General features: G+C 56.5%; 9 protein-coding genes across 9 annotated transcripts; 4 read left to right on the top strand and 5 right to left on the bottom strand.

Annotated features, from left to right (window-relative positions):
- The first annotated feature begins 43 nt into the window (after positions 1-43).
- QBC33DRAFT_1862 (MobA-like NTP transferase domain-containing protein) lies at positions 44-1,018 on the top strand. Its single transcript, XM_060422486.1, has one exon. The coding sequence runs from the start codon at positions 222-224 to the stop codon at positions 987-989; it is 768 nt and encodes a 255-aa protein (XP_060288410.1). The 5' UTR covers positions 44-221; the 3' UTR covers positions 990-1,018.
- On the bottom strand, positions 966-2,527 carry QBC33DRAFT_483013 (MoeA, N-terminal and linker domain-containing protein; the record flags this gene model as incomplete). Its single annotated transcript, XM_060425377.1, has 2 exons — positions 966-2,192; positions 2,241-2,527. The coding sequence occupies 2 exons, from the start codon at positions 2,525-2,527 to the stop codon at positions 1,049-1,051; spliced, it is 1,431 nt and encodes a 476-aa protein (XP_060288411.1). The 3' UTR covers positions 966-1,048.
- Positions 2,528-5,481: 2,954 nt separating this feature from the next.
- On the bottom strand, positions 5,482-8,696 carry QBC33DRAFT_1856 (uncharacterized protein). Its single transcript, XM_060422483.1, has 5 exons — positions 8,367-8,696; positions 7,108-8,219; positions 6,910-7,025; positions 6,616-6,847; positions 5,482-6,550 (listed from the first exon to the last, which is right to left on the bottom strand). The coding sequence occupies exons 1-5, from the start codon at positions 8,424-8,426 to the stop codon at positions 5,761-5,763; spliced, it is 2,310 nt and encodes a 769-aa protein (XP_060288412.1). The 5' UTR covers positions 8,427-8,696; the 3' UTR covers positions 5,482-5,760.
- A 1,145-nt stretch (positions 8,697-9,841) lies between these two features.
- QBC33DRAFT_520522 (putative mitochondrial ribosomal protein s19 protein) lies at positions 9,842-10,586 on the top strand. The gene is made up of 4 exons (XM_060426383.1): positions 9,842-9,948; positions 10,013-10,028; positions 10,112-10,291; positions 10,368-10,586. The coding sequence occupies exons 1-4, from the start codon at positions 9,906-9,908 to the stop codon at positions 10,402-10,404; spliced, it is 276 nt and encodes a 91-aa protein (XP_060288413.1). The 5' UTR covers positions 9,842-9,905; the 3' UTR covers positions 10,405-10,586.
- Positions 10,363-11,640, bottom strand: QBC33DRAFT_520525 (transcription initiation factor TFIID 23-30kDa subunit-domain-containing protein). The gene is made up of 2 exons (XM_060426384.1): positions 11,297-11,640; positions 10,363-11,189 (listed from the first exon to the last, which is right to left on the bottom strand). The coding sequence occupies exons 1-2, from the start codon at positions 11,465-11,467 to the stop codon at positions 10,779-10,781; spliced, it is 582 nt and encodes a 193-aa protein (XP_060288414.1). The 5' UTR covers positions 11,468-11,640; the 3' UTR covers positions 10,363-10,778.
- QBC33DRAFT_520528 (DNA repair exonuclease) lies at positions 11,641-14,371 on the bottom strand. The gene is made up of 3 exons (XM_060426385.1): positions 14,166-14,371; positions 12,888-14,108; positions 11,641-12,837 (listed from the first exon to the last, which is right to left on the bottom strand). Exons 1-3 carry the CDS (start codon positions 14,176-14,178, stop codon positions 11,906-11,908), a joined length of 2,166 nt encoding a protein of 721 aa, XP_060288415.1. The 5' UTR covers positions 14,179-14,371; the 3' UTR covers positions 11,641-11,905.
- A 604-nt stretch (positions 14,372-14,975) lies between these two features.
- Positions 14,976-16,646, top strand: QBC33DRAFT_2033 (galactose-binding like protein). Its single transcript, XM_060422614.1, has 2 exons — positions 14,976-15,721; positions 15,785-16,646. The coding sequence occupies exons 1-2, from the start codon at positions 15,153-15,155 to the stop codon at positions 16,341-16,343; spliced, it is 1,128 nt and encodes a 375-aa protein (XP_060288416.1). The 5' UTR covers positions 14,976-15,152; the 3' UTR covers positions 16,344-16,646.
- On the top strand, positions 16,643-18,141 carry QBC33DRAFT_520534 (uncharacterized protein). The gene has a single exon (XM_060426386.1). The coding sequence runs from the start codon at positions 16,705-16,707 to the stop codon at positions 17,887-17,889; it is 1,185 nt and encodes a 394-aa protein (XP_060288417.1). The 5' UTR covers positions 16,643-16,704; the 3' UTR covers positions 17,890-18,141.
- A 983-nt stretch (positions 18,142-19,124) lies between these two features.
- QBC33DRAFT_582617 (adenylosuccinate synthetase) lies at positions 19,125-21,844 on the bottom strand (the record flags this gene model as incomplete). Its single annotated transcript, XM_060431349.1, has 11 exons — positions 19,125-19,591; positions 19,729-19,869; positions 19,945-20,090; positions 20,152-20,224; positions 20,329-20,356; positions 20,463-20,544; positions 20,650-20,911; positions 21,056-21,121; positions 21,226-21,458; positions 21,529-21,632; positions 21,813-21,844. The coding sequence occupies 11 exons, from the start codon at positions 21,842-21,844 to the stop codon at positions 19,454-19,456; spliced, it is 1,305 nt and encodes a 434-aa protein (XP_060288418.1). The 3' UTR covers positions 19,125-19,453.
- Between the last annotated feature and the right edge of the window lie 1,105 nt (positions 21,845-22,949).

The following is a 22,949-nucleotide window of genomic DNA, read 5'->3' on the forward strand; positions in this document are numbered from 1 at the left end:
TTGCTGTTGGTTGACAGCAACACATCGACCGGGCTGGTTACAGCCAACACGGCCACACAGCCACACGGCCACACAACACAGCGACTGCTGAAACCTTGAAGGTGCATTCAGACACACCACATTGCTTCACAAATACCAAGATTGCGATTGAGCTCCTTGTCGCACAAAATCTCAGGCACGCCAGAGTTACATACACTGCACCGCTCAGCTGAATAATAACCATGGCCGATGCCCGCTCCCTCAATTTGAAGCCCCTCCTTCTGGCGGGCGGCAAGTCCTCCAGGATGGGCACCCCAAAACATCTCCTAGAACTCCCAGATGGTCGCCCCCTCTATGCCAAGCTGGTCCAGTTGCTCTACCAGGCCTGTCCCGGCTCCTCTCGGGTATACGTCTCGGTAGGAGAGAACTCGACGATGGACACTCCCCTTCGCAACGGAATCCTCCGTGTGTCGGTAACCGGGAGCGCAGACGTGGCTGACCCCCATGACATCCAACTAGAGCTAGTCAAGGATGGACCACCATCCCCCAGCAGCGTCCACGCCAAAGGGCCCGCTGCAGGGCTTGTAGCAGCTCACGCGGCCGACCCTGAGGCGACCTGGCTGGTGACAGCCTGCGACTTCCCCCTCCTCACGGCCGATGCCCTGCACTATCTCCGGTCGAGCTACGTCCCGCCCGTGACGTGCTTCCGGAACTTTGAAGGCTTCAACGAGCCGCTACTGGCCATCTGGGGGCCCGAGGCCCTCCGGCATCTGGCAGAGAACGCGCGGCAGGGCCGGCTCAGCCCCAATGACGCGATTCGGGACCTCGGGGGCAAGAGCGTGCGGCCCACGTCCAATCTCCCCGGAAGTTCGGTGAGCACTGCGGATATGTGGCTGTGGAACGTGAACACGGAGGCCGAGTGGGAGAGGGCGAAGCAACTACTCGAGAAGGAGCGGGAGGAGCCCGGGGAGCTACACGGGGGATGCCTCAAGAACAAAACTTCGCTATAACGCGACAAAAGCTATGCTACCTGCAATCCTAATTCCCCATCCTAAAAACAAACATCAAATCATCGAAGACAGTTACACATCATTGATTCCACGCTGGCGGACATCGGGTAGCAAGGCACCACCGCCCCGGCCACGATCTCCTGCCCCTGGTTCAGATGCACCCAACAGTTCGCCTCGACGTACGGCGCCACCCTCCAGGGACTCTGGTCCTTACAGAGCGCGACCGCCTTCCCGACCTCCGTCAACCGCATGACCCCGTGCCGGAAGCAGTCCATGCACAGCGGGCAGGGGCTCTTGTCCGTCGCCTGCGTGGCGCACCCCCTGCCGTCGCCGTCGAGGCGCGTCGAGCACCGGGAAACCAGGGTCGCGGGGATCGGCCGGTCCAGGGGCTGGCCCTGTACATGCCGGAGGTACGGCGTCACCAGGAACTTGAAGCCGACCGCCGCCGCCGCCGGGTCCCCGGGGAGCCCGAAGAAGGCGGCCCTTCCGCCGCCGGGGCCCGACACGGTCGCAAACAGTGCAGGGCGCCCCGGACGGATGGCCACGTCGTGGAAGTGGATCTTGGCGCCAAGCCTGGCGAGCACCGTCCTGACGAGGCAGGACCTGCCGCTCGACACGACGCCCGTGATGATGAGGACGTCCGAGTGCAGCGACTCCAGCTCGCCGCGGATCGCCTCCTCCAGCGACGCGGGGTGGTCGTCCCTCATGACGCCCAGGAACTCCTCCTCCGCCCCGGCCTCGTGGACCGCGGCCATCAGGTACGGCCCGTTGATGTCCCGCCCGCAGCTCGCCCTCCTGTCCTGCCGCACCTCGCCTCTTGCAGACACAATCTCCCTCCCCGTCGACCAGATCCCGACCTGCATCCGCCGGACCACCGTGATTTCGCTGACCCCCGCCGCCGCGAGGGGGATGACGTGGCTCGAGCGGATCTCCTCCCCCGCCTTGATGATCACGTCCCCCTTCCTCAGGTCGCTCCCCGCTGCCCGCAAGTTCGACCTGGGCTCGACGGGCTTGGTAATCCTGATATACCGAGCGCCAATGGAGAGCCTCTTAGCCAGCCGCGACGGCCCCTTGCACTCCTCCACCTCCTCGGCCGCAACGCAGGCATCGAATCGGGGCTCTCCGGCGGCAGGCGCGTCGGGAAACCTCGTCCCGGCCGCGACCTCGACGGCGACCTCGGCCCCGTCCTCGGCGGCGGCGCCGCTGCCGCCGCTGCTTCCGGACAGGGACAGGGACAGGGGGGACATGGACACGGACACGGCCCCGTCGTCGCCGGCGGCGAAGACGCCCGTCCTGACGCGGTAGACGACGGGGTTCGCGTCCGAGGCGTTGATGGTGGAGCACGAGCGCACGGCGAAGCCGTGGACGGCGGCGCAGTCGAACGGCGGCGTCGGCTCGGCGCTGGCGTGGTCCCTGCCGGCGACGCGGCCAACGCCGTCCTCGAGCGGGACCAGGTCGGAGCACTCGACGCGCTTGGACGACATGTCCCGGGCTACCGACTCGATGATGTCGAGGGCGCACGAGTACCGTATCGCCATCTTGTCTGCTGCTACTAGCCGTGTCTGGGGTGATTCGAGTACGTCAATATGTTTGTCGTCCAATAGCCTTGTGCTTTGGAAGTGATTTCTGCTCCAAATTGCATCGTCATGTATCGAGACGTCAGCTTTAAATTGGCAGTTACTGCCTTTGCGGACTGCTCTAAGCCGTCAATTAGACCATATCTTATATCTTTTGCGTACATTTCCAAGGTGAGGCGATAGGCCGAATTGTAGAAGTGTCTACCAACTTCCAAATGTTGTCACAATGACGTTTGAAGCCTCCCAGCAGGACAACCTCCGCAATATAAGCTCCGTCTGCCAGCCCCTCGTCCTAGTCGTATTCCTTCCTCTTACCAGTCAATGTCTGAGGTATCGCAGCAAACAGCCATCGGACGCTTCATCTATCACCAGACTTCACCATCCCCCGGTTCCCTCCTAGCGAGCCCTTCCTCGACAGGGAGAGGCCAGCCTATGGAACCAAAGTCTGTTTCCATGACGAATCCAACTATCATGCCTCAGACAACGCCTCCCAATCGACTGCCACCACTAGTACGGGATCGACGTGTTTGGCTCATGCCAGCCTGTTCAACGTCGGTCCCGTTGAAACCGCATTCCTGTTTCCCCCATCTCGCCTCTGCCGTGGGTACATATTAGGTCCCAGAGATGGATCGACGTGCATTATTCCATTCCCCCGGACGCCGCATTACAGGAATATATATGACCCAAGCCCTCTTAGGTAGCCACGCGGGGCCTGGTGTCATACGCACTGCGCACTCAGTACCGATTTTGTGTACCGATTTTGTCGAGTGCCTCTTGCCGCCCCATGTTCCATGGAGGTCGTTGAAGCTGTCTTTTGAATCAATTCTACTGGATTTCGCAACCTTTCCCCTCTTCTTCACGTCCCAAGACTGAAGGAGAACCAAGAGTTTGGGGTTTCCAGACAAACGCATTTAGACCGACAGGAAGGATGCAGGCCGAAAGAGTCGACAGGCTCCTTGCAGCACATCCATGTGCTGTGGAACCCCTATGTACCCCTTTGGCACCAAATTGGGGAGGAGAGGCAAGATTACCCTCTTGAGATTCGGAGTCGAGAGGATTGTCGACTGTCCGGCCCCTGACATCCAGTGGAGTTGTCCAAGCCGGTTAATCGCCCCCCAGATATCCAGGCAGCCCAGTGTCTCGGTTCCTCCTGAAGTTGCATGGGGCCGGTGGAGTTGAACCCACAGTGTTCCAAGCAGCAGCCCACCGCTCCCAAGTGCATGTGACCCCATATACGTACGCCCTCTGATCCTCTTTGACTAGTTAAGAATCTTCCAGGATCTCGAGCCCTCGAGGTAAACGGGGCAAGGGACCGGCTGTTTTCTCCTTGACTCTTTCTTTCCGAATCCGCATTATAGACTTACGTCCCATACCCTCGGTCCTTGCGTCCTACCTAGGTATCCCTCGGTCAACGCGGCCCATAATTTACCCCATTCCCCCTTATCCGGGCCCCTACCTACTTGACAAGCAAGTTGCCACCAACATTATTTTCAGTGTAACTCCGTCGCGGTCGGTGACAGCCGAATCCTTCGAAGCCTCGGCAAAACCTGCCTCTCTGATGTAATGTTGACGCTACGCATCTCCTGGGACCCAGACTCCCAGTGGGGACCAATAATCGATCCAAACAAACTTTACTATTACTGTTACGTTTAAGCATATCACTGGGTAAAACGCCACCCAGCACTGCGGGACCGGGACTGAGTCGGCATCGTTCGACGAATCGGTGTAGCGCCGGATATATCGCTGGTGACCGGCTTTGAGTTCGGTTCCGGACTTGCATCCCCTCCTCAACCATGTCAACCGGCCAACCAAGGTCGGCAACGATCCTCGGTAATACCGGCGCAAACCGGCGCAAACCTCCGCGCGACTCGGGCCCCCGAGAACGAATAATGCCTAGACTGGTCTATGGACATGCGATCATGCTATGTATTTACATGTACAATACGAGCTCTCGTCCAGCTACCGACTGGTACGACCAAGGCCTGCTCCTCGCCGTGACGACTTCCCGTCTGGGCTATCAACCCCCCGGGCAACAGTAAGGTGGGCCTTGGTCTGAGTTCCAAGGCGACATATTCCCGCCTGGGGTTAGGATTTAAGTTTAGACGGGTCTAGAAGTTCGGATACCAGAGGTACAGTGCATCGGAATTGATCAGATAGTTCATGTGGGCCCTCGAGGATACCCGATACATGATACATGATACCGTCATGTCTTTGGACTGACCCGGGCTTATCTCCCCCGAAACATTCATTAACCTGACATTATCGTGCCTGTTTTAGCAAACAGCCAGCACGAGGGGCATTCCATGAGCCGGATTGGTCTGTCCCCCGTACCTGGCCAAGTAGCCAAGAGTCTAGATGTGAGGAGGAGGAGGAGGAGGAGGACCCCTTTATGTGGCACTAAGGGAAGGAGGTGTAGTAGCAGGTGTGAAGGTGGCCCCCCACTCCCCCACACTCTCACCGAGCCCTCGCCGAGGATCCATTCCCGACTCGGTCTAGTCTAACGCGCTGCCGTACTAGTTTCCTTGAACAAGCTTTAATCGTCTCCCCGCTCGCGCCAACACGGATTCTAGCGACCATGGACGACAACGCTATCCAGCAGCGACCATGCACGCTATCCAGATGGCCATATATTCTACCCTCTCCAGCCGGGTTCTCGGACCGCACTGCAACTAGCGGCGTTGACAGCCGCTTCTCGACCTTCGGTTTATGGTGTGTTCAGGGGGCCGCGTCACCTATCCAGTCGGCAGTCGACAAAGACGATGGAAGGGTGTGGGAGAGTCGAGGTGAGTGCCAAAGGGAGCTATGTAAGGTACGCCGTCTGAACACTGGCCACGTCTCAGGGGGGTTTCGGTAGAATCACAAGTTTTAAGGGCGGAGACTGGAAGAGGAGCCAGAAGAAGTGGAATAGGGGAACCGGCCGTGGAGTCTTAGTTAGTTACCAGTCTCTAGTCACGATCCCCTCTTGCGACATGCCTAATACCTAGTTTCTCGATAACCCGTGAGAACAATGCCCCTATGCCATCACGGCCTGCCAATACTCCTGTGCCTGCTGATATAGCAATGCTTGCGTCCCAAAAATAAGATAATCACTACTCTGAGCATGCCAAAAGACCCGAGGTAAGCAAATTAAACTGAGGTAAAATATCCTACAAGCCCGGTGAAAAACGAGGGCAAGCTGTAGAAACGTCGTGCCATCATCGGAAAGTAGCAGGACCAAGGCCGGGCTGCTGCGTCCCGGGCCCAAGGTACGAAGCTCCCAAGCCCGGGCCCAAGCCCGCGTCGAAGCTCCCCTGAACCCTTCCTCCGCCCGCAGCCTCCCCGCTCCGTCCCACAGTCGCCAACCAGGCGCCAGTCACACCCTTAGCAGAAGGTCCAAGGCGCGGTGGTGGCGGGACCTCCGCCGGCAGTCCCGCGGCGGGGGCGGGGGCGGGGGGCAACTCCATCAGCAGCGGCGGGAGCGGTGGGCAGGAGACGTCGGCCGAACCCGCGGCGCCGAGGTCGCACAGCAACCGCGCCGTCTCGGACGCGGCGGGGTGTCGCGCGCCCATCTGCACGAGCAGACGCGTCCCCATGGCGACCGAGGCCCGGTGCTGCTGGGAGGCGGCGTCCGAGGCGGCGGCGGCGTGCGACGCCGCCACCTGCAGCGATGCCCCGCGGCGGTGCGAGTGCGCCGTGGCGGTGGCAGGGGCCTGGACGGGAAGCTGCGGCACCGAGTGGCGCTTGCCCTTTGGATCCGGGCCGGGGTTTGGGGCTTCGCCGCGGCTGGCCAAGGATAGTTGCGCTAGAGTCGCGGCCGAGACCATGTGTGGGAGAACGGCGGGGGCGTGTCTGAACGTGAAGGCGCGTTCGTACGTGTCGGCGTGGCGCAGTATGGCTAGAGATGAGCGGTCGTACACGACTTTAGGGGAGGCGCCGTCTCTGAGGATCAATGGATCGTCGGCGAAGGGCCGAAAGAGCGCCACTAGGAGATAATGGTACCAGATCCTATGGGGATTCGTTAGTTGCTGGGGTGCTGGGGATGAGAAAGGTCTTGGTAATGGTTGGCTTACTGGGCAAACAAGGCTTCTCGTGTTATGTCGGTACCTATGGGGAGCTTGGGCTCGAAGGATTTCCACGCAGCCAGGCACTCGCCATAGGCGAATTCAAGGTCTGCCGTCGACGTGGCATTCTCGTGATGGAACGTCGCGAATGAATGAACAACCTCCGTCACACGATGGACAAACTGGGCGGAGGGGTGGCAATTGGGGAAATGCCCCTCGAAGTGTGCATGTAAAGCGAAGCCTGCGGGCGCGCGTGAGCCAAAATTCTCGGATCTCAGAAACAGAAAAAGAAAGCATGCTGACCTCGTTCAAGCCGCGCGCGCGGCATGTCTTGAGGAGAGTCAATGTCATCCTTGCCGATCCGCATGAAGAAGAACCCATTCGCGGGAGCGAGAAACCCTGTAAGGAGGCGAAGGATTCTGTTCCGAGGGGTCTCAAGTTAATATTGTGCAGCCCTAGCGAGCCAGAAGAAGACCACCAAAAAAAAGGAGAGTGACTTGCCGGCCCAGAGACGAAGCACCACAAAAAGTGTTTGCCATGACCTCTTTGTGCTCTTGACTCCCAACCTGATTGGATTGGTCACCTCCTCTGAGGGACAGGATGATGGAATTCCGAACGCACTCATGCACGTAGCCCCAGGCGCTATCGTCATTACCTAGGCTGAGCTCGACGAGTGCTAATACGCTGAAGGTCTGGATGCTGGGGATGTTGGCGTGACAGTCTTCGGTGCGAAGCAGCCTCTTTGCCTCGGCGATGAAGTCGGCGCTCGAGAAGGCCATTCCAGTCGTGTCGTACGATTGGAATGCGAGGCCGAGAATTGCGTTCACCAGAGCCTTGGAGCAGTATCTCGGAGTGCCGCTTCGGAAATCCTCCATGAATTGGTCTCGGCATATGAAGGGGAGCGCCGGGAAGGATTCGGTGAGGTATCGGAAAATAACTCGATGGGCTGACGGAAAGTCTATTGGCATGGATGTCCAAGAACATTGAGAACCAGCTGTCGAGTGCGGTGCGGTGGAGGAAAGAAAAGGAGGATGACAGACTCTAGCCCCATTGTGGCTTAGAGATGGGCCAGGCAAGTCCAAGTCGGCCAATGCTGGTTTCCCAATATCCACGAAGGAAAAGCCAGCCGGATCCAACAAGTGATAAGGATTCAAGCCGGGATGAAGCGGGCTTCTCTTGTCATTGTCGGGCATGCTTGGTGAGCCGCCGAAGGTCAAGGATGGCGACGATTCCATGTTGGAGGAGCCCGAGTGAGAGACTATCGAGGGAGAGAACATCGAGGTGGGCGAAACTAGCTCAAGTTTTGCCTCGCGAGCTGTGGGTTGCTGATCAGATGAAGACTCGGGTCCTTTCAAGGCTGTTGAGTTCATGGACCACCAACGAGCAATCTCCTCCGGTGACTCGATCCCATCTATCATCGCCATCACGTCTTTCCACCCCTCGGCGTTGCCGCCCACTGTCAAGGCCCGAATCAGGGCGTAAGCTCGCCGCAGCTTTTTACGGAGCTTCTCGATCTCGGAACGTAGAAAGTCTTTTGTGCGCCAGGTCTTGTCTTCATACTCGCACTTCTCGCCCCGAGACCTGCACCTTTTGCAAGGTGTTATGCCATCGCACTGGACAGTGATAGGTTAGTTGGAAAGTCACGATAGGGTGCCACTTTCGTAAAGAGGCACGATCGAAGGATGAAGGAGGGTTGTACGAGGGGGAGGGGATGGAGGGACAAGGCACACTCGAGGAGGAGGGCTTGCGGCAGGACACACCTTCGTCCTCTTCCGGCGGCAAAGAGTGCATGCATTTGCCGTGAGATGGTGTCTAGGCATCGTGTGTGCGTTACAACGTGTGGTGTGCTACCTCCACGTCAGTTTGGATGAATGCATTGCTCGGTTTAAAGGGGTTTCTTGATCTATGCCCCGCCTCGAAGGGGGTAGCATAGGGTGGGAAAGCTTATATAGGGTTCGACTTGCCAACCTCGCCCATCCCGATCATTAGATTAGGTTAGGGAGGTGGGCAACTATCGTACCTACCTAGCTAGGTAGCATGCAGTACCGATAGTAGGTACCTACCCAAGATAGGTAGAAGTGGCAAGACCCTCCAGTCCAAGTGTCTCCGCCGCCAGCAACATGGATGTTACAAGAGCGGCCGATGGATTTTGAGTTTGCGCTAACGAGGCAAGGTCCGCAGCCACTGGGAAGAGGCAGAACTAGAACGGGTGTAGAGGTGGGATGCTTAGGTTGCCAAGTGAGAATGGCATGCAAGAGGAGGGATTGACCTTGAGGCTCCCAGAGACTGGCATGCTTTGCATTATGTCTCAATAGAACCCTCAGAAACGATGTGTTTGCAGAGGAAGCTCGGAGTCGACACATGACGGGATCCAAGGTAGAATACCTAACATACGGCGCTTCCGGCGAATGCAATACCTCCCTCCTTTACCTACCCTCCTTTACTTACCTTACCTACTGTCGTATCTTAGGCAGGCTAGGTAGGTACCTAAGTGTTAAAGAAGATAGCGGCAGCCGCCTCATTGGACCTCGGGCGACGGTGAGGTTCCTTCAGTACAGTACCCCTAGGTACCCAGAACTCGTCCCGGGAGGCGGAACTCAAAATGACGCTCGATTCCCTGGGGTGGTGGGGAAGTTCCAGATGCCGCCATGTCGAGCTTTTCGGAACGGCAATTGGTTGACAACGGCTGCCGATCCTCGAGTCGGGCGGTCCGCCACACGGATTGTGCCGAATGAATAATCACCATCGCCGGATACTAAAAGGGGTCCCCAAAGCCGTTCGCGTTATTCCCGTCCTCGTCGGCACGGAGGAGACGGACGACGAGGGAAAAGGCAGCATGGCGTGGCCGGAAGAGGGACAAGAGAACTGGGTAGGTATGCCCACCTAATCAATTAGGTATCATGCAGATGTTTCTGTAGCCGTTGTAAAGCTCCCACTTGACTCTCGAGATCGACCGATCAGCATAAGGAGAGGCTTCGAGTTTTCAGCGGCCACCGTGCAGATCGACAGGTCCGCCGCCGGTGGCTTCTAGATGGATTGCCAAGGCGCCCGTTTAACATTTGCCAAGATCCCGTTTAACATTTCTCCGCGGGTGCTGTTGTGAATCGGAAGAGGTGCCATCATGCCCATGCCAGAAGATCGACCGAGAGATGCGGGCCTATAGTCACGTGATCCCCACCGTGCCGAGTCCGCTCTCTTGGCGGCGCTGGGCCTTCCTTTGGGCCAACGGGCATTTGAGCCGCAGAAATTATTGCCATCCCCAATCAGAAAGGAGAGGGAGAAGAGACCAAACCGCAACCATGCATCCGACAAGGTGCCTGCTCAAGCGGTCCATGTGGAAAGGTGCGTTCAGTGACTTTTCCCTACGAGCCATTTGCAAGAAGAAACTAACTCTCGCGTTTGCCAGGGCCTCACATTGTCCCGTAAGCATCAGCCTTCCCCCCCCTCTATGCCCGGAGCGGAAGAAGAAACAACCCATCCTAACACTTCCCGACCATGTCTCCAGTCTCCCCATTGTCCGACCAGAGCCCGGGAAGAAGATCGTACCAATTCGCACGCAGGCCCGTGCCGCAACCATCCTACCCAACTTCGTAGGGCTCAAGTTCCAGGTCTACAACGGCAAGGTCTACCACGATGTGACCATCACCGAGGACATGGTGGGCCACAAGCTGGGCGAGTTCTCGCCGTTAGTAACCCCCCGATCTGTTTGCAAATTGGGCGCAAAGGCCTGGGACTGGTGCTGACGGAGATATAATCCACAGGACAAGAAAACCGTTCGTCTGGACCAAGACCAAGTAGCCGTATCTGTGGGATATGACAAGATTGGTGTGTTCTGGCATGGAGATACCACGAGGCGTCGCGAAGGGAATATTCTCAGTGCTTTGTTTATATTTTTATCCTTTTTTTCTCTTCCCAGAGATGTACAATGTATGTACGATTCAGTGCTCTATGGAATAGACAGGCGCTGGGATTGTAAGCCATCCGAGACGCCAGGGAAGGCGGCGTGTTTCTCCGACTGTGATGATGATAAACACCGTTGAACGCCTGCCTGCCGCCGAAACTCCTTGAAATACCATGATCCACCTAGCCGCGCGCCGTCCATCCATCCATTCTTCCCTTGACGCCATCCATGTGTCCCCTCGACGCATCCATATCTTCCCATCCAGTCCCGCCTAGCGATAAAACTCCCCCCTCTTAACATTGACCCCATACTCCCCAACCGCCATTCCCAGCTCCTCCATGGTGAGCACCGTCCTATTCTGCGTGCCCCCCTGGCCCCCGCCGCCAAACCCGGGCCTCTGTATCCCGAGCGGCGCCCCCGCCCTCCCCTGGTCCTTACCCCCGGGGGCCCCCGCCTGCTGTCCGGGGACCGGGAACCCGGCCGCGGCGCCCAGGCTGCCCATCGGGTTGTTGGTGTTGGTGTTGCTCGCCCGGATCCGGCTGTACTGGTATGCGTCGGCCGCGATGTCGGCCACGAACTTCTGCGTCGCCAGCGCGAGGAGGCGGGCCAGGCGCGGGTCCGTCTGCGGCGGCGGGGGGAGGCCGGCGCGGGTCATGTAGTAGTGTGTTACGGCGTCAGGGATCTGTTTTTGGGGGGGAGGAAAAGGTTAATTTGGTCATTTTTGGACCATCAAGCAGGAGGGGATAATGCCGGTGAAGGCTGGTGCGCTATGCGTGTTGTTCAACGTACAATCGGGGCGTAGTCATCCATCTTGCTGAGGAGCTCCTTCAGCGAGGTATCTTTGCGGGTCGGCAGCCTGGGTTCTAGAAGGGCTGGGGCTTCGTCGCTTGGCTCGGGCTGCGCGCCGTTGGGTGCGGCAATTGCCTGCTCGGTATTCTCGGGCTGTGGATTAGTCGCCATTCTCGTGAGATGGCACTGGCGAATATTTTGATTGTTTGATTGTAGAAAGGTGGATGGAGATGGAAGTTGATGATGTCTTGGCCAAGGTTCTCACCAAGGTATCAAGGTCACGTGTCTTCCGAGCGTGCTTAGATCCAAGGCCGCCTCTACTATTGTGTTCGTATAATAAGATATTGGACGAGCTCCAAACTTTTATGGAGAACTATATGCCATTTAGGGCTCTCTTATGTCATTAGACATTAGACCATAGATGGCCAGCAACATCTGTATCTCTAGACGCAAAAAGTACATACAGTAGGTAGCACCTACGTACCTGATAGCTAGGTACGTACAGCGTGGCCCTAGCAAGGACCCTAGCTCAGACTCACTGGTCAGTTGCCACCAAGTATCTCTTTCCCACAGTTTAAACACCAAGAAGCCATTCGCGATCTCACATGCTTACCGTCGCCGTGCCCGAGGCGCTGGCATGGACTCAAACGCGTCGTCTTCAGAAATCTCGTCATCACTAATCTCTAGAGCCTTCTGACTTGCCTTCGATGCCGGCCTTTGGGACTGGGAGAAATCCAGCGTAGTCTGCCTCGTCGACCTCGTGCTGGCACGGGCAGGTTGTGCTCGTTTGGGAGCAGCGCGAGTTGGTGCCGGTTCAGGCTCTTCATCCTGATCCACAAACATGTCCTCGTCGTCATCTTCATCGTCGAGGAATGGGTTGTTCGGCTTCTTGCGGCCACCCCTTGCTGGGGCTTTCTTTGCCGCTGCAGGAGCCTTCTTCGCGGGCGCCGCCTTGGCAGTTCGTGCCGCAGCCCCTCGCTTCGCGGGGCCATTCCGGACTGGCTCCTCCTCCACATCGTCCATGACCACGTCGTCCTCGTCGTCCTCGAGGACCGTCTTCTTCGCTGCCGCTCTGCCACGAGGGCGACCCTTTGCTGGAGCGGCGACTTGCTGTTCAGGCTCGTTATCTATCGCCTCCGGTTGATCCTCCCAGTGACCGTCTAGGTCAGAATCCCAGAAGTCGGGTTTCGGCTTGAATCTCCGCTTCTGTGCCTGCCTCAGCTGCCCCGCGACGAACTGGGCTTCCAGCTTCGCCCGGTAGCGCTCCATGTGACTATCGAGGTCCCCGTCCTCGTCATCGTCCAGGGCAAGGAGGTCCTTCACTTGTCCCGCAAGAGAATCTGTGACGAATTGCTCCATCGCGTGTTTATCGTCTTTACTCACGAACTGGTTGACAGCATCGCCGAATGGCGCTTGGGGTAAAATCTTGAGTGACTGGGCTGCCAGGAATTCCTGGACCAAAGCCTCGACCTTGATAGTATCCATGGCTTCGAGGGCTTCTGCCGCCCCCTCGGGTAGTTCCCCGATTTCTTTGTCACGCTCTGCCGACGATCAGTATCCCACCGAGTCAAACGCGGCAAGCGTGACTTACTTTGCCCAGTCTTCTTCCGGTAGAAATAGACCACATCATTCGTATTTGCAACCTTACCCACGAATCGATTCGAGAAACGTTGCGGGTTCTCAACATCGTAGTTGCCGCCTTCGGGTGCAGTATACTCCACTTTGAGGCGGATCAACGGGAGAGGCTGCTCCTCCTGCTCCTCGCCTTCATCTTGTATGGACAACCAATCGGCATTTGCCTGCTCGATCATCTCTTCCACAATGTCCATTAGCCTGCGGGTGATCTCCTGCCGGTTGTCCTTCTTCTTGTCCACGCCCTTGAAGCGCTTGTCCGTTGCCAAGACTATCTCGCCGGTGACAAATGGTCGTACAGTCTTGAGGGGGATCTTGTCAACTTCAAAGTCCTTGCCGGTGACGCTGACTATGGCGACGTGCTTTGGGACAGCCTCGCCTGGGACAAGAGACGTAGCAACAGATGATCCGGGCTGCATGACGTGGAAGCCTGTTTCCGGGTTCTGGCGAGGGTCTAATAAGCACTCATGCTCGTGGCCCCACACGATAAGGTCCATGAAATCTGGAAGCATATTCTCCGGGAGATATCCGGTGGCTGTGTGGGCATGGTGGTTTTGATGAACGGTCAGGAGGTTGAAGAAGTCTGTTTTCTGGATGTTGGGCCGGAACCACTTGACCTTATTGTCCCTGAACGTACGAAACATGCGCTCGTCCCGTACATTGCTTAGACCGTACAAGGCAAGCTTTGTGTTGCCCTTCTGAAGTAGAATGGGCCGGACCTGTATGTTGTCTGCCTCCGGAACCCGGCCAAAGTAGTTCACCAGGCCCGCAACCTGTAGTAGATCGAGGGAGCAGAAATGTCCGTCACCGCTCGGGTCGTCGTGGTTGCCGTGGATGGAAAAGACAGGGATGGAGATATTGATATCGGGGTCCTGGTAGTTGACGTGGTTGAACGCCCCCTCGAACACCTCGTGGGCATCGCTCAAGAACTCTAGCTCGCAAGGTTTCATGCCAAGGCAGTTCTTGCGGAGGGCTCGCATGACCTGATACATCGACTTTCGCGAGGGCTTGTTGTCGTGGAAGAGGTCGCCCCCAAGCAAAACCATGTCGACATCTTCCGATCTTGCCAGATTTAATATCTCCTCGAATGTCTTCCAGCTATCGTCTTTCCGGATCGGGTCTCTCTCTTCGAAGCCGACATGGTTATCCGTCGCAACCAGAATGCGGATAGTCTCCGCTCCTAGTCTCCATTAGCATTGATCGTGGAAGAGCAACCGAACTTGCGGCTTGAGCCTACCTGCCGGTGGCATCTTTACGATACTGGACTGTGTTCATGCGACTGAAGTAGCCTCTGATTACGGCAGAAAATGAAAGAGACTAGACTGCCGATGTAGCCTTGACAAGGCCGAGGTGATGGAAAGATTGTCAATTGCGGGAGAGGATGGCTCGTTGCAGAGCTCGAAATCGCGTCAAGCTCGCGCAGGTAAGATCGAGTCAAACGCGCCATCACATGGTCCCCCCCCCCCCCACCTTGAAAGAGGACCCTTGAAAGAGATGGGAGCTCTACCTGGTCCGAGCGCCTGGTCCGAGCGCCTGTTGCCTAGACTATTCCCCCTGTTCCATGGGGAGGGAAAACAAACAAGACATTAGACACTTTTGGTGAACAACCCATGTAATTGGAGTTGCCGAGTTTTTGTACGTATCATCTGAAGTTGGGCGAGATACATTAATTATTAAACATTTCAAAGAACCCTTTGTCAACCTAAGCAATCTAGAGGAGCAGCCTAGAGTAGATTTAACGAGGTGGTGAGGGGCGGCAATATTTCGACAGCACTTGCCATCTATGTTTACTTCCCATCTCATTCCACGACAACCAGCCCTTGCTGTTCACCAACCTAGAATTCGAAAGGGTTGTACTCATGCTTGATTGCCGAGATGGATGACCTTTCTGAGATCCAGAGAGGCCCTCGGCGGGTTCGCCGTATAGAGCACTATTCAAGACCTGGAGGAATGACAACACTCAGCCCACTTTCACAGACAGCTCGAGAAGGGTTCTCAGGGGGGACACCACCAATCATGCGGACTTTTGGCCGGCAGAGAGGTCAGTCACCATATCTTTTTCATTGAACGTACTGGTCATTGGCCCCAAACATTTGCAGCCTCGTCTTTCCATACACAATCTCAACTATGAAGCCGATCGTGTTGAACAAGTACCCTTCTCTTCCACACGCTCCTTTCTCTTGTTTCCTTTGCGTCTTTGCTTTTCACCTGAGCAGTGACTATCATGGCTCCGGATCCTTCCATTCAACGCTTTGCTTTGAGCTCCCTGGATCCTAACTGGAATCTGAACTCAATTCTTCCACCAAGGAAGCGTGCTCCTATCACTTTTGACCAGGAGAATGAAGAGGCTGTCCTTGGTGGAGTTGCCAGTGGCATCTACAATCTAGAAGAAGTTGTGGCCCTGACTGACCATCGGGGCTTTGGCCTTCCAGCCACCCCGAATGAGCCTCTTGACTCTGATGACGAGGCCCTTGTCCCGTCGCCATACGGAAGGAATCAGATCCTGCAAGATCAGCCATCATCTGATGATGGGTCGTCTGCGTATGGGGGCAACGAAGATGATGACGACGAGATGATTTCAGAGGACATGGAGCAAGACCTCGGCGAGGAAGAGGCTGAGGACCAGGAGGATGACGACGCTATCTCGGGTGAGCAAGCACCCGGCGTATTTTTCGATCCTGCCGCCTTGGGCTTGAAGGAAATCAACAACCTCGCCCACTTTGGCGTCAGCAGTCACAAGCCGGGCAACGGAGTTGAGGAGCTTTTGAGCGATGATCTGGACAGATATTGGCAGTAGGAACCCCCCCCTGATTCTTACCTTTCTCCCCCCTGGAGCTTCGACTGATCTCTCCGCAGGTCTGATGGCCAACAACCGCATTTTCTTACCATACATTTTCTCCGTCGAGTCGAGATCCGGGCCATCCGTTTTTACGTTGACTACAACCAGGACGAGTCTTACACGCCCACAAACATTGTATTTTATGCGGGCACTGGCCACCACGACCTGACGCAGTTCGCCGAAGTCCCGCTGGTCAACCCGGTGGGCTGGCAGGACGTCCCCATTGCGGACTGTGGCGGCGGCACCGACGGGCACTCGCTGTGCTGCTGGATTGTGCAGGTAATGATTAAGGAGAACCACCAAAACGGCAAGGACACGCACATCCGCGGCCTCAAGATCTACGCGCTGGACGAGTACGCCATCAACGGTGGCGTCAGCACGGCGGTCCGCGAGATGGAGACCAACATCGACGAGGCCGCGGACCGGCTGATGGAGCAGCGGCTGGGGGGCGAGGAGGACGACTTCCAGGAACTGCTCGACACCCTGGACCACGCCGAGAATGCCACACGGTACAAGCCCGGGGATGGCGGCTTTTCGAGCGTGCCCGATTTTATGCGCGACCCCGAACTCAGATAGCTGCAGGGCAGTTTGACTTGTTTCTTCTTCTTTTGGGCAGCATGGGATTATGGGCCGATGGGACTGGAGGCATTACATGGCGTTCGAAGGACTTTATGCAAAAGTTTTATGGGGCGCTAGGCTATACCCTGCGTGGCATGGTCGGCGAGTTGGATGGTTGGGAGGCCAATTCAATGATCGCGACGAGATATCATGATTTAAGTTTCCGTTATAGGACTAGATGGAAGATGGTTTGGGGATCGGAGGTGGTTGGTATCTCTTATTAATAGACCACATCAATAATAAACGTGCCCATTACAACGAGAAGAGAGGATGATGTTGGTATCACATGTGATTCTCGATCTAGGCACGAAGATGGGCAATGGGCAATTCCCGTCTTCAGCTGGGAATAATGACGGAATATAACCCCGCTCCCGACCTCGCCCCGCACCTCTGGCCTGATCTGCCTCTGAACACCACCACCATTATTGCTCCCCCAGGAATAAACCCATTAACAACAGACCTCTTCCGTTCCATTCCTCCCCCCTCTCTCCCTCCTACAACCACAATGGCCTCCCCAACAACCCCGCCCTCCCACCGCCCAATCCTCGACTTCTTCTCCCACGCCCTCACCTCCTTCCACGCCTCCACCACCTCCTTCGAGGTGATAAGCACCTTCTCGCCGCCCGCCCGCTCTGGCCCGCAGCAGCTCCTCCAGAACCGCATCACCGCCCCGGGGCCCTCGCCGCCGGCACCACCCGCGCCGACCGACGCCACCGCCCTGATCGTCCTCGACTCGTCCTTCAACCCGCCCACGCGCGCGCACCTGCGCATGGCCGTCTCGGCGGCTCGCGAGCACCGCCAGAAACAGAAGGTGCCGCCACGGGTGCTGCTCGTCCTGGGCGTCAGCAACGCCGACAAGGAGGCGCGCCCCGCGGCGCTGGAGCAGCGCCTCGGGATGATGTGGGCATTTGCGCGGGACCTGCGGCGGGGGCTGGACGAGGACGATGGGGGCGGGGCGGAGGGCGTGAGCGTCGACATCTGCCTGTCCCGGCAGCCGTATTTCCACGACAAGAGCGAGGCGATTGCGCGGTCCGGGTTCTACGGTGGCGGCGGAGACGCTGGCGGGCCGGAGCAGGTCGTGCTGGTGGGATACGACACGCTCGTGCGCATCTTCGACCCCAAGTACTACGGTTCCGTGTCGGCGGCGGCGAGCGCGGGACCCGGGGAGGAGACGCCCCTGCGGAGGGCGCTGGACCCGTTCTTTGGCCGGGCGGTGCTGCGTGTCACGGCGCGGGCTGACGCTGAGTGGGGTGGTAGGGACGAGCAGGCGGCGTATCTGGAGGACCTGCTTAAGGGGGACGGGCTCGAGAGGATAGGCGGAAGCAAGGAATGGGCGAAGAGTATCGAGATAGCGGAGGGTCGGAAGGAGGGGGAGGCAATTGTCAGTAGCACGCTGGCCCGGGATGCTGCAAAGATTCGGGACGGGGCTCGGCTGGAGGAGCTGGTCACTCATGGGGTGAAGAGGTGGATTGATGGCGAGAAGCTCTACACTGGAGATACATAGGGAGTCGTATGCCTTAGGGACTATGGCTAGACGGGTACCACGTTGTGTTGGTGTGCCTATTGATCGGAATCTTGCCGGGCAGGAAAGTCCCCAACAAGTGCCCATTGATCAATTCCTCGAGCTCGTCCAGGGCACATCGTGGCCATCCTGGGCATTCTATGTAAATTGAACCTTCCCGATATAAGTACCTCTAGGTTTACCGGTAGATAGGCAGCGCAAACTGTGATCAATTCCCAGGCGTCGCCTTCTCAGGGCCATTTTACTGCGTCCCGAGTTGGATGTTTCGCTGATTCTTCAGGCCCTCGGTGGAAATTTTGGCGGTGGGTCCTGGCAGGTCCTAGTGGACCCTGGCAGAAAGTTTTTTGACAAAAAAAAATGGCGGGCCCACCCAACTTTTTGCTTGTGGGCACGGGCCCCTTGGGCACCTATATAACCAATCCTCCCCTCCCGCCATTTCGGTTTTCTTTTCCTCTTTTTTTCTTCATGTCGACAATACTTCAGTAAGCCTCACCAAAGCTTCCTCCCATCCATCCAACAGTTTGCTGACCATACTTCCCTTCCTACAGGAGAATCATTTCTATAGTATTCGTCTTCTTCTTGGTTCCCCAAAAGAGCCACAGATTCCACCCGGGTTGATGACCACAAATCCTCGACACCCTAGAGTGAAGCCTTTCTAACTCTCGCTCTGCCTGCAAAGGTGGCGGTCCGGCCTCGCGTCGCGGCTGTATAGAGAGTGGTGATGATCTCTACCCCGGTTTTCGAGGTCTGCCTTCGGGCGCTTGGACGGGGTGGGTGTTGATGGACGTCTGACCGGCCTCTTTTTCTTTTCGCTGTGCTCCTGAGCTTGTCTCGGGACGTGGAGAAGAGATGTCTCATTGAACTGTCTGCCTGTTTCTAACCTGGCCATTCGCGTCGTACCACATTCCCATAGTACAACGTCTTGGTGGACGGGTCCCTATTCTCCTGGTGCCATGGCAGTCGTAGCAAAATATTCGGCCATGATCTACACTTGGCATGGGTTCGGGATGCTCTTTTGCACATCAAGTTATTGTATCAGATGGCGGCTCCTGTGAATACCATAGGTAGTTGTCAGGCTTGTCTCCACCCGTTCCTGTGTCCGCCGTTGGACCCTTGAGAAAAACTCTGCACTCGCCCCCACTCTACCCGTAGTTTTCGCGTGAGCCGGGATGTCTTCTGTCGGTCCGATGGGATGATTGTTTTAGCTCGGCCCGCGCAACGTCCGGTCTATCCCAGCATATTGGTCTTCGACCTCTCAAATGTGCCATGTACGGAATAGTGCGCATGCTTTGCTTTGATTAGATTGTCATTTTCACTTGCTGAGGCTGTATACCAAACGTGGGGACTCCCAGCAAAGATAAATATTTGCGAAGAGCACGATCTACACGAACAATTACATTGTCTACGAGGAAAAGATGAACGGCAGGAACGTCTATATCCAATAGTTTAGACTGTCTATATATGGTGCCTCAACAAAGCTCCACGTTTTATCTCTCCGTCATTCCCGACGCGGGGTCCACGACCGAGGCCAGTCCAACTGCGACGTCTAGTCATCTATCCCTATCGCCTTGGTACGGTAGATCATGTCGTCTCGGTCAGGCCCTGTCCCGATCCACGCGATGGGCACACCACAGAACTTCTCGACGAACTCGACGTAGGCGCGCGCCTGCTTTGGCAAGTCGTACTGTTCGGTTCGGTTGCTGTCAGCTAGGTGCCATCGTGCCTTGGAGGGGAGAAAGATGTGTGCAATCGGGGAGTTGGGAACTGGGAAGAGGTGCCTTGGAAAGGAACGGTAGTGAAAGCACAGATGGGTATACATACGTAGGTCTTGGCGCCTCGGATATCCTTTTGCCAGCCCTCCATCTCATGGTAGACGACCTCACATGATTCAAGGAGTGCCGGGTCCGCGGGGAAGTAGTCGAGTTCCTCTCCAGTCTCGCGGATCTTGTAAGCTACGGCAACCTAGTGGGATGGCACTGGTTAGCCACTTCTAATCTTGGGTTGTTGCCGGGTCATATCCACTCGCGTTCAACGTACCTTGATGGTTGGGAAGGTGTCCAGAACATCGAGCTTGGTCAGGTTGTAGGCAGTGTAGTGGTTGACAGCGGTCGAGTATTTCAATACCACGAGGTCCAGCCACCCGCATCTACGTTTCCTGCCGGTGCTGACCCCCCATTCCCGACCTGGGAGCACCATGGAATTAGCAAAGGCATGTTCCGCGAGATGTGGGTGTGACAGGCATACCAATATCTTGCAGCTTTGTGCCGACCTCGTCCGTATCTTCGGTTTTGAAGGCGCCCTCGCCTACTCTGGTGGTCTACAGGGTGGACTGTCAGTGTTTCCCCCACGTGAATCGTGCGAGACAACCCTTCCAAGCAAGCGGCAGCATGGAATTGAGGAAGAAGGGACGAGAGTACTGACGTAGGCCTTCACAACACCGATAATATGGCTGGAAAGAGAACAGGTCAGCAATGTGCATCTCGGAACCGGAGAGATTCAGGGCTGTGGTGAGCCAGCAAGCAGACAGACAGACAGCAGACTCCGAATCCACTTACTTGATTTTCGTGGGGTTTATCGCAAGCCCGGTGAAAATCCCACCGAGACCGGTGTTACTGCTGGTGACATACGGATAGGTACCTAAGTAATCCAGGTTAATAATAACCGGGAAGATAGATATTGATGGGGCGAGAGGACAACGATACAGTAGCGCCGTTCGTCGCCACTATATGGAAGTTGTCTTACCATAGTCGATATCCAGCATCAGAGCATTCGCGCCCTCGATCAAGATCTTGTAATTGCGGTCTTGCGCGTCCTTCATGTATTTGACGGCGTCAACGCAGTATTGCGCGAGTTGCGGGCGATACTCGCGGAAGCGCGCAATTTCCTCCTCGACGTCGTACTTGAGGAGATCGCCGAACCTCTTCTTGTACCCAGCCGCAAGCCGCCGCAGTTTTGTCTCGAATACCTCCTGGTCGAATATTTCGTGGACTCTGACACCGCTTCTCTGTAAAGCACCAGGGGTTCAGTATGATTCCTCTGACCTGCACTCCAGTTGTATTGGGAGCATCCAGCTTATGAAATGGCGCGGATAGGCAATAAAGGGCTTCTGGCGAAACCCTCACAAGGGCTGGAGGAATGGAACACATACCGCGGCTTTCGTGCTGTACGAGGGCCCAATTCCTCGTCCAGTAGTCCCTATCTTCTGTTCGGCTAGCTGAATTATCATTAGCACTTACTTGAAGAACAATATTCCAGAGCAAAACCCCAAGGCGGAATAGCAGACGGAGGAGCCCTGGAAACTCATATGTGGAGGCCAACCTCGATCTCTTCCAATCCGTCTACCGCTGCATGGAGATCAAAGTTGACCTGGCACCGATCGGAGACAAGTATGCGGCCACGGACGCCCGTCAAGCCCTTCTCCTCCAGTTGGCCAAGCTCGGAAAAGAAGCTGGGGACGTGGAAGACGACTCCGGAGCCGATGAGATTCATGCAATTCGGGTTGATGAGGCCGGAAGGAAGCAGATGGAAGCTGTATGACACGCCATTCGCGACTGTCCGACTTCAGGGTCAGCGGGTGTCGAATGATGGAGAAGTGCCCCCGACTTCTGGCCTAATACTTACCAATTGAGTGTCCTGCATTATGGCCGCCGGCAGCTCTGGCGCAGACCTGCGCTTTCGGGCAGAGAATGTCGGTAAGTTTCCCTGTATGATTGCTTAGTTGATCTCTCTCCCTCCCTCTCTCGACAACTCCCGAGCAGAAAAAAAAAGTTTATGTGACGAGTCACAGCGCGAGAAATGTGACTAGGTGACCGTACCTTTCCCTTCGTCCCTGTCAATGAAGTAAAAAAAAATCAGTGTCTGTTCCCTCCAAAGTAGCAGAAGCCGGGCTAATTGCAGTAACCGACCCCCATTGCGTTCCTAGAATGATGGTAGCCATTGCGTCAATTACGGCGTGAATATGTTTGGCGGGGGAGGGGTTTGCGATGGAGGCGCCGATTGTGAGCCCAGTCTAGTGGGGTTGATTTTGATGTTAGTCAGCAGGGGAATGCCAAGAATCACGTCAGAGGCGCTGCTACACTTGGCACGGACTCCAGAGATTTCTGTGCGGATTTTCTGCTTGCTAGACTCCAGCAGCGCCGAGAATATAAGAGCTCGAGGCCTCGACCTCCTTCAGCTTGGAGATGTCGCAGGGCTTAGAGGGGATGCGGCCCTGGAACTCGGCCTCGACCTTGGCCGTGGCCGGGCCGGTGCCGCCGCTCGCTCCAGCCACGGTTATCACTTTCCCCAGGAAGGCTTGAAGGCTCGCCATTGCGTCATGTTCCGATGCAGAGAAACGCCAGTACCGTGGAAGAAGGAGGAGGCAGACTGAAGCGAATGAGCTGCGACTTCCTTGATCGCCGACAAGAAGGACTTCAAGTTGAATTTTGCGAAACCCTAGGGCTGGGAAGTCTTCTCACGACATCTCTGAGGGTGACATTGCAATGCTTCGCCCTGACCAGAGAATCTGCTCTGCGGTGCGATGCCATAGCCCCAGATCTGGCGTATCAAGTGCTGTGCCTCTGGGGGATAAATGCTGCGACAACCAAGGAAGCCCTTGGGACGAGACAGCAAGAACTCGCTCAAGTCTTCATGTCTTTCGTTCTCTCCGTGTACTTGCTCTCAGCTCCCCCCTTCACTTTATCATGTCGGCGCTTGCTTCCGAGATAGGCCGCCGCCGGGTGAAATCCGCCATGCCATTGACCCTTCTAGCACTGTGGACTCGGCCATGGCCGCCGCTGTGGCTACCGCGGTTATTGCCGTCACCTGTTTCTCCTCGCAGTTACCCACTCGAGCATAACATGAGGAACAGTGAATTGGAGTGGCGTGGTTGTCAGTGCATGCTGCCTACTGCTGAACTACCTAACCGGCTGGCCCCAACACTCCCGTGTGTGCAGGCCTTGCATCCGCAGTGACGGCTCTGCCCCCCGAGAGCGACGCTTCTCATGGATGGACTCCTCGCTCATCCGAGTTGTCTGCATCTACTCGATCGTTTACGAATTACG

The sequence above is a fragment of the Phialemonium atrogriseum genome, assembly GCF_030411735.1.
Source record: "Phialemonium atrogriseum strain 8032-3 unplaced genomic scaffold QBC33scaffold_1, whole genome shotgun sequence".
Taxonomy (NCBI): Eukaryota; Fungi; Ascomycota; class Sordariomycetes; order Cephalothecales; family Cephalothecaceae; genus Phialemonium; species Phialemonium atrogriseum.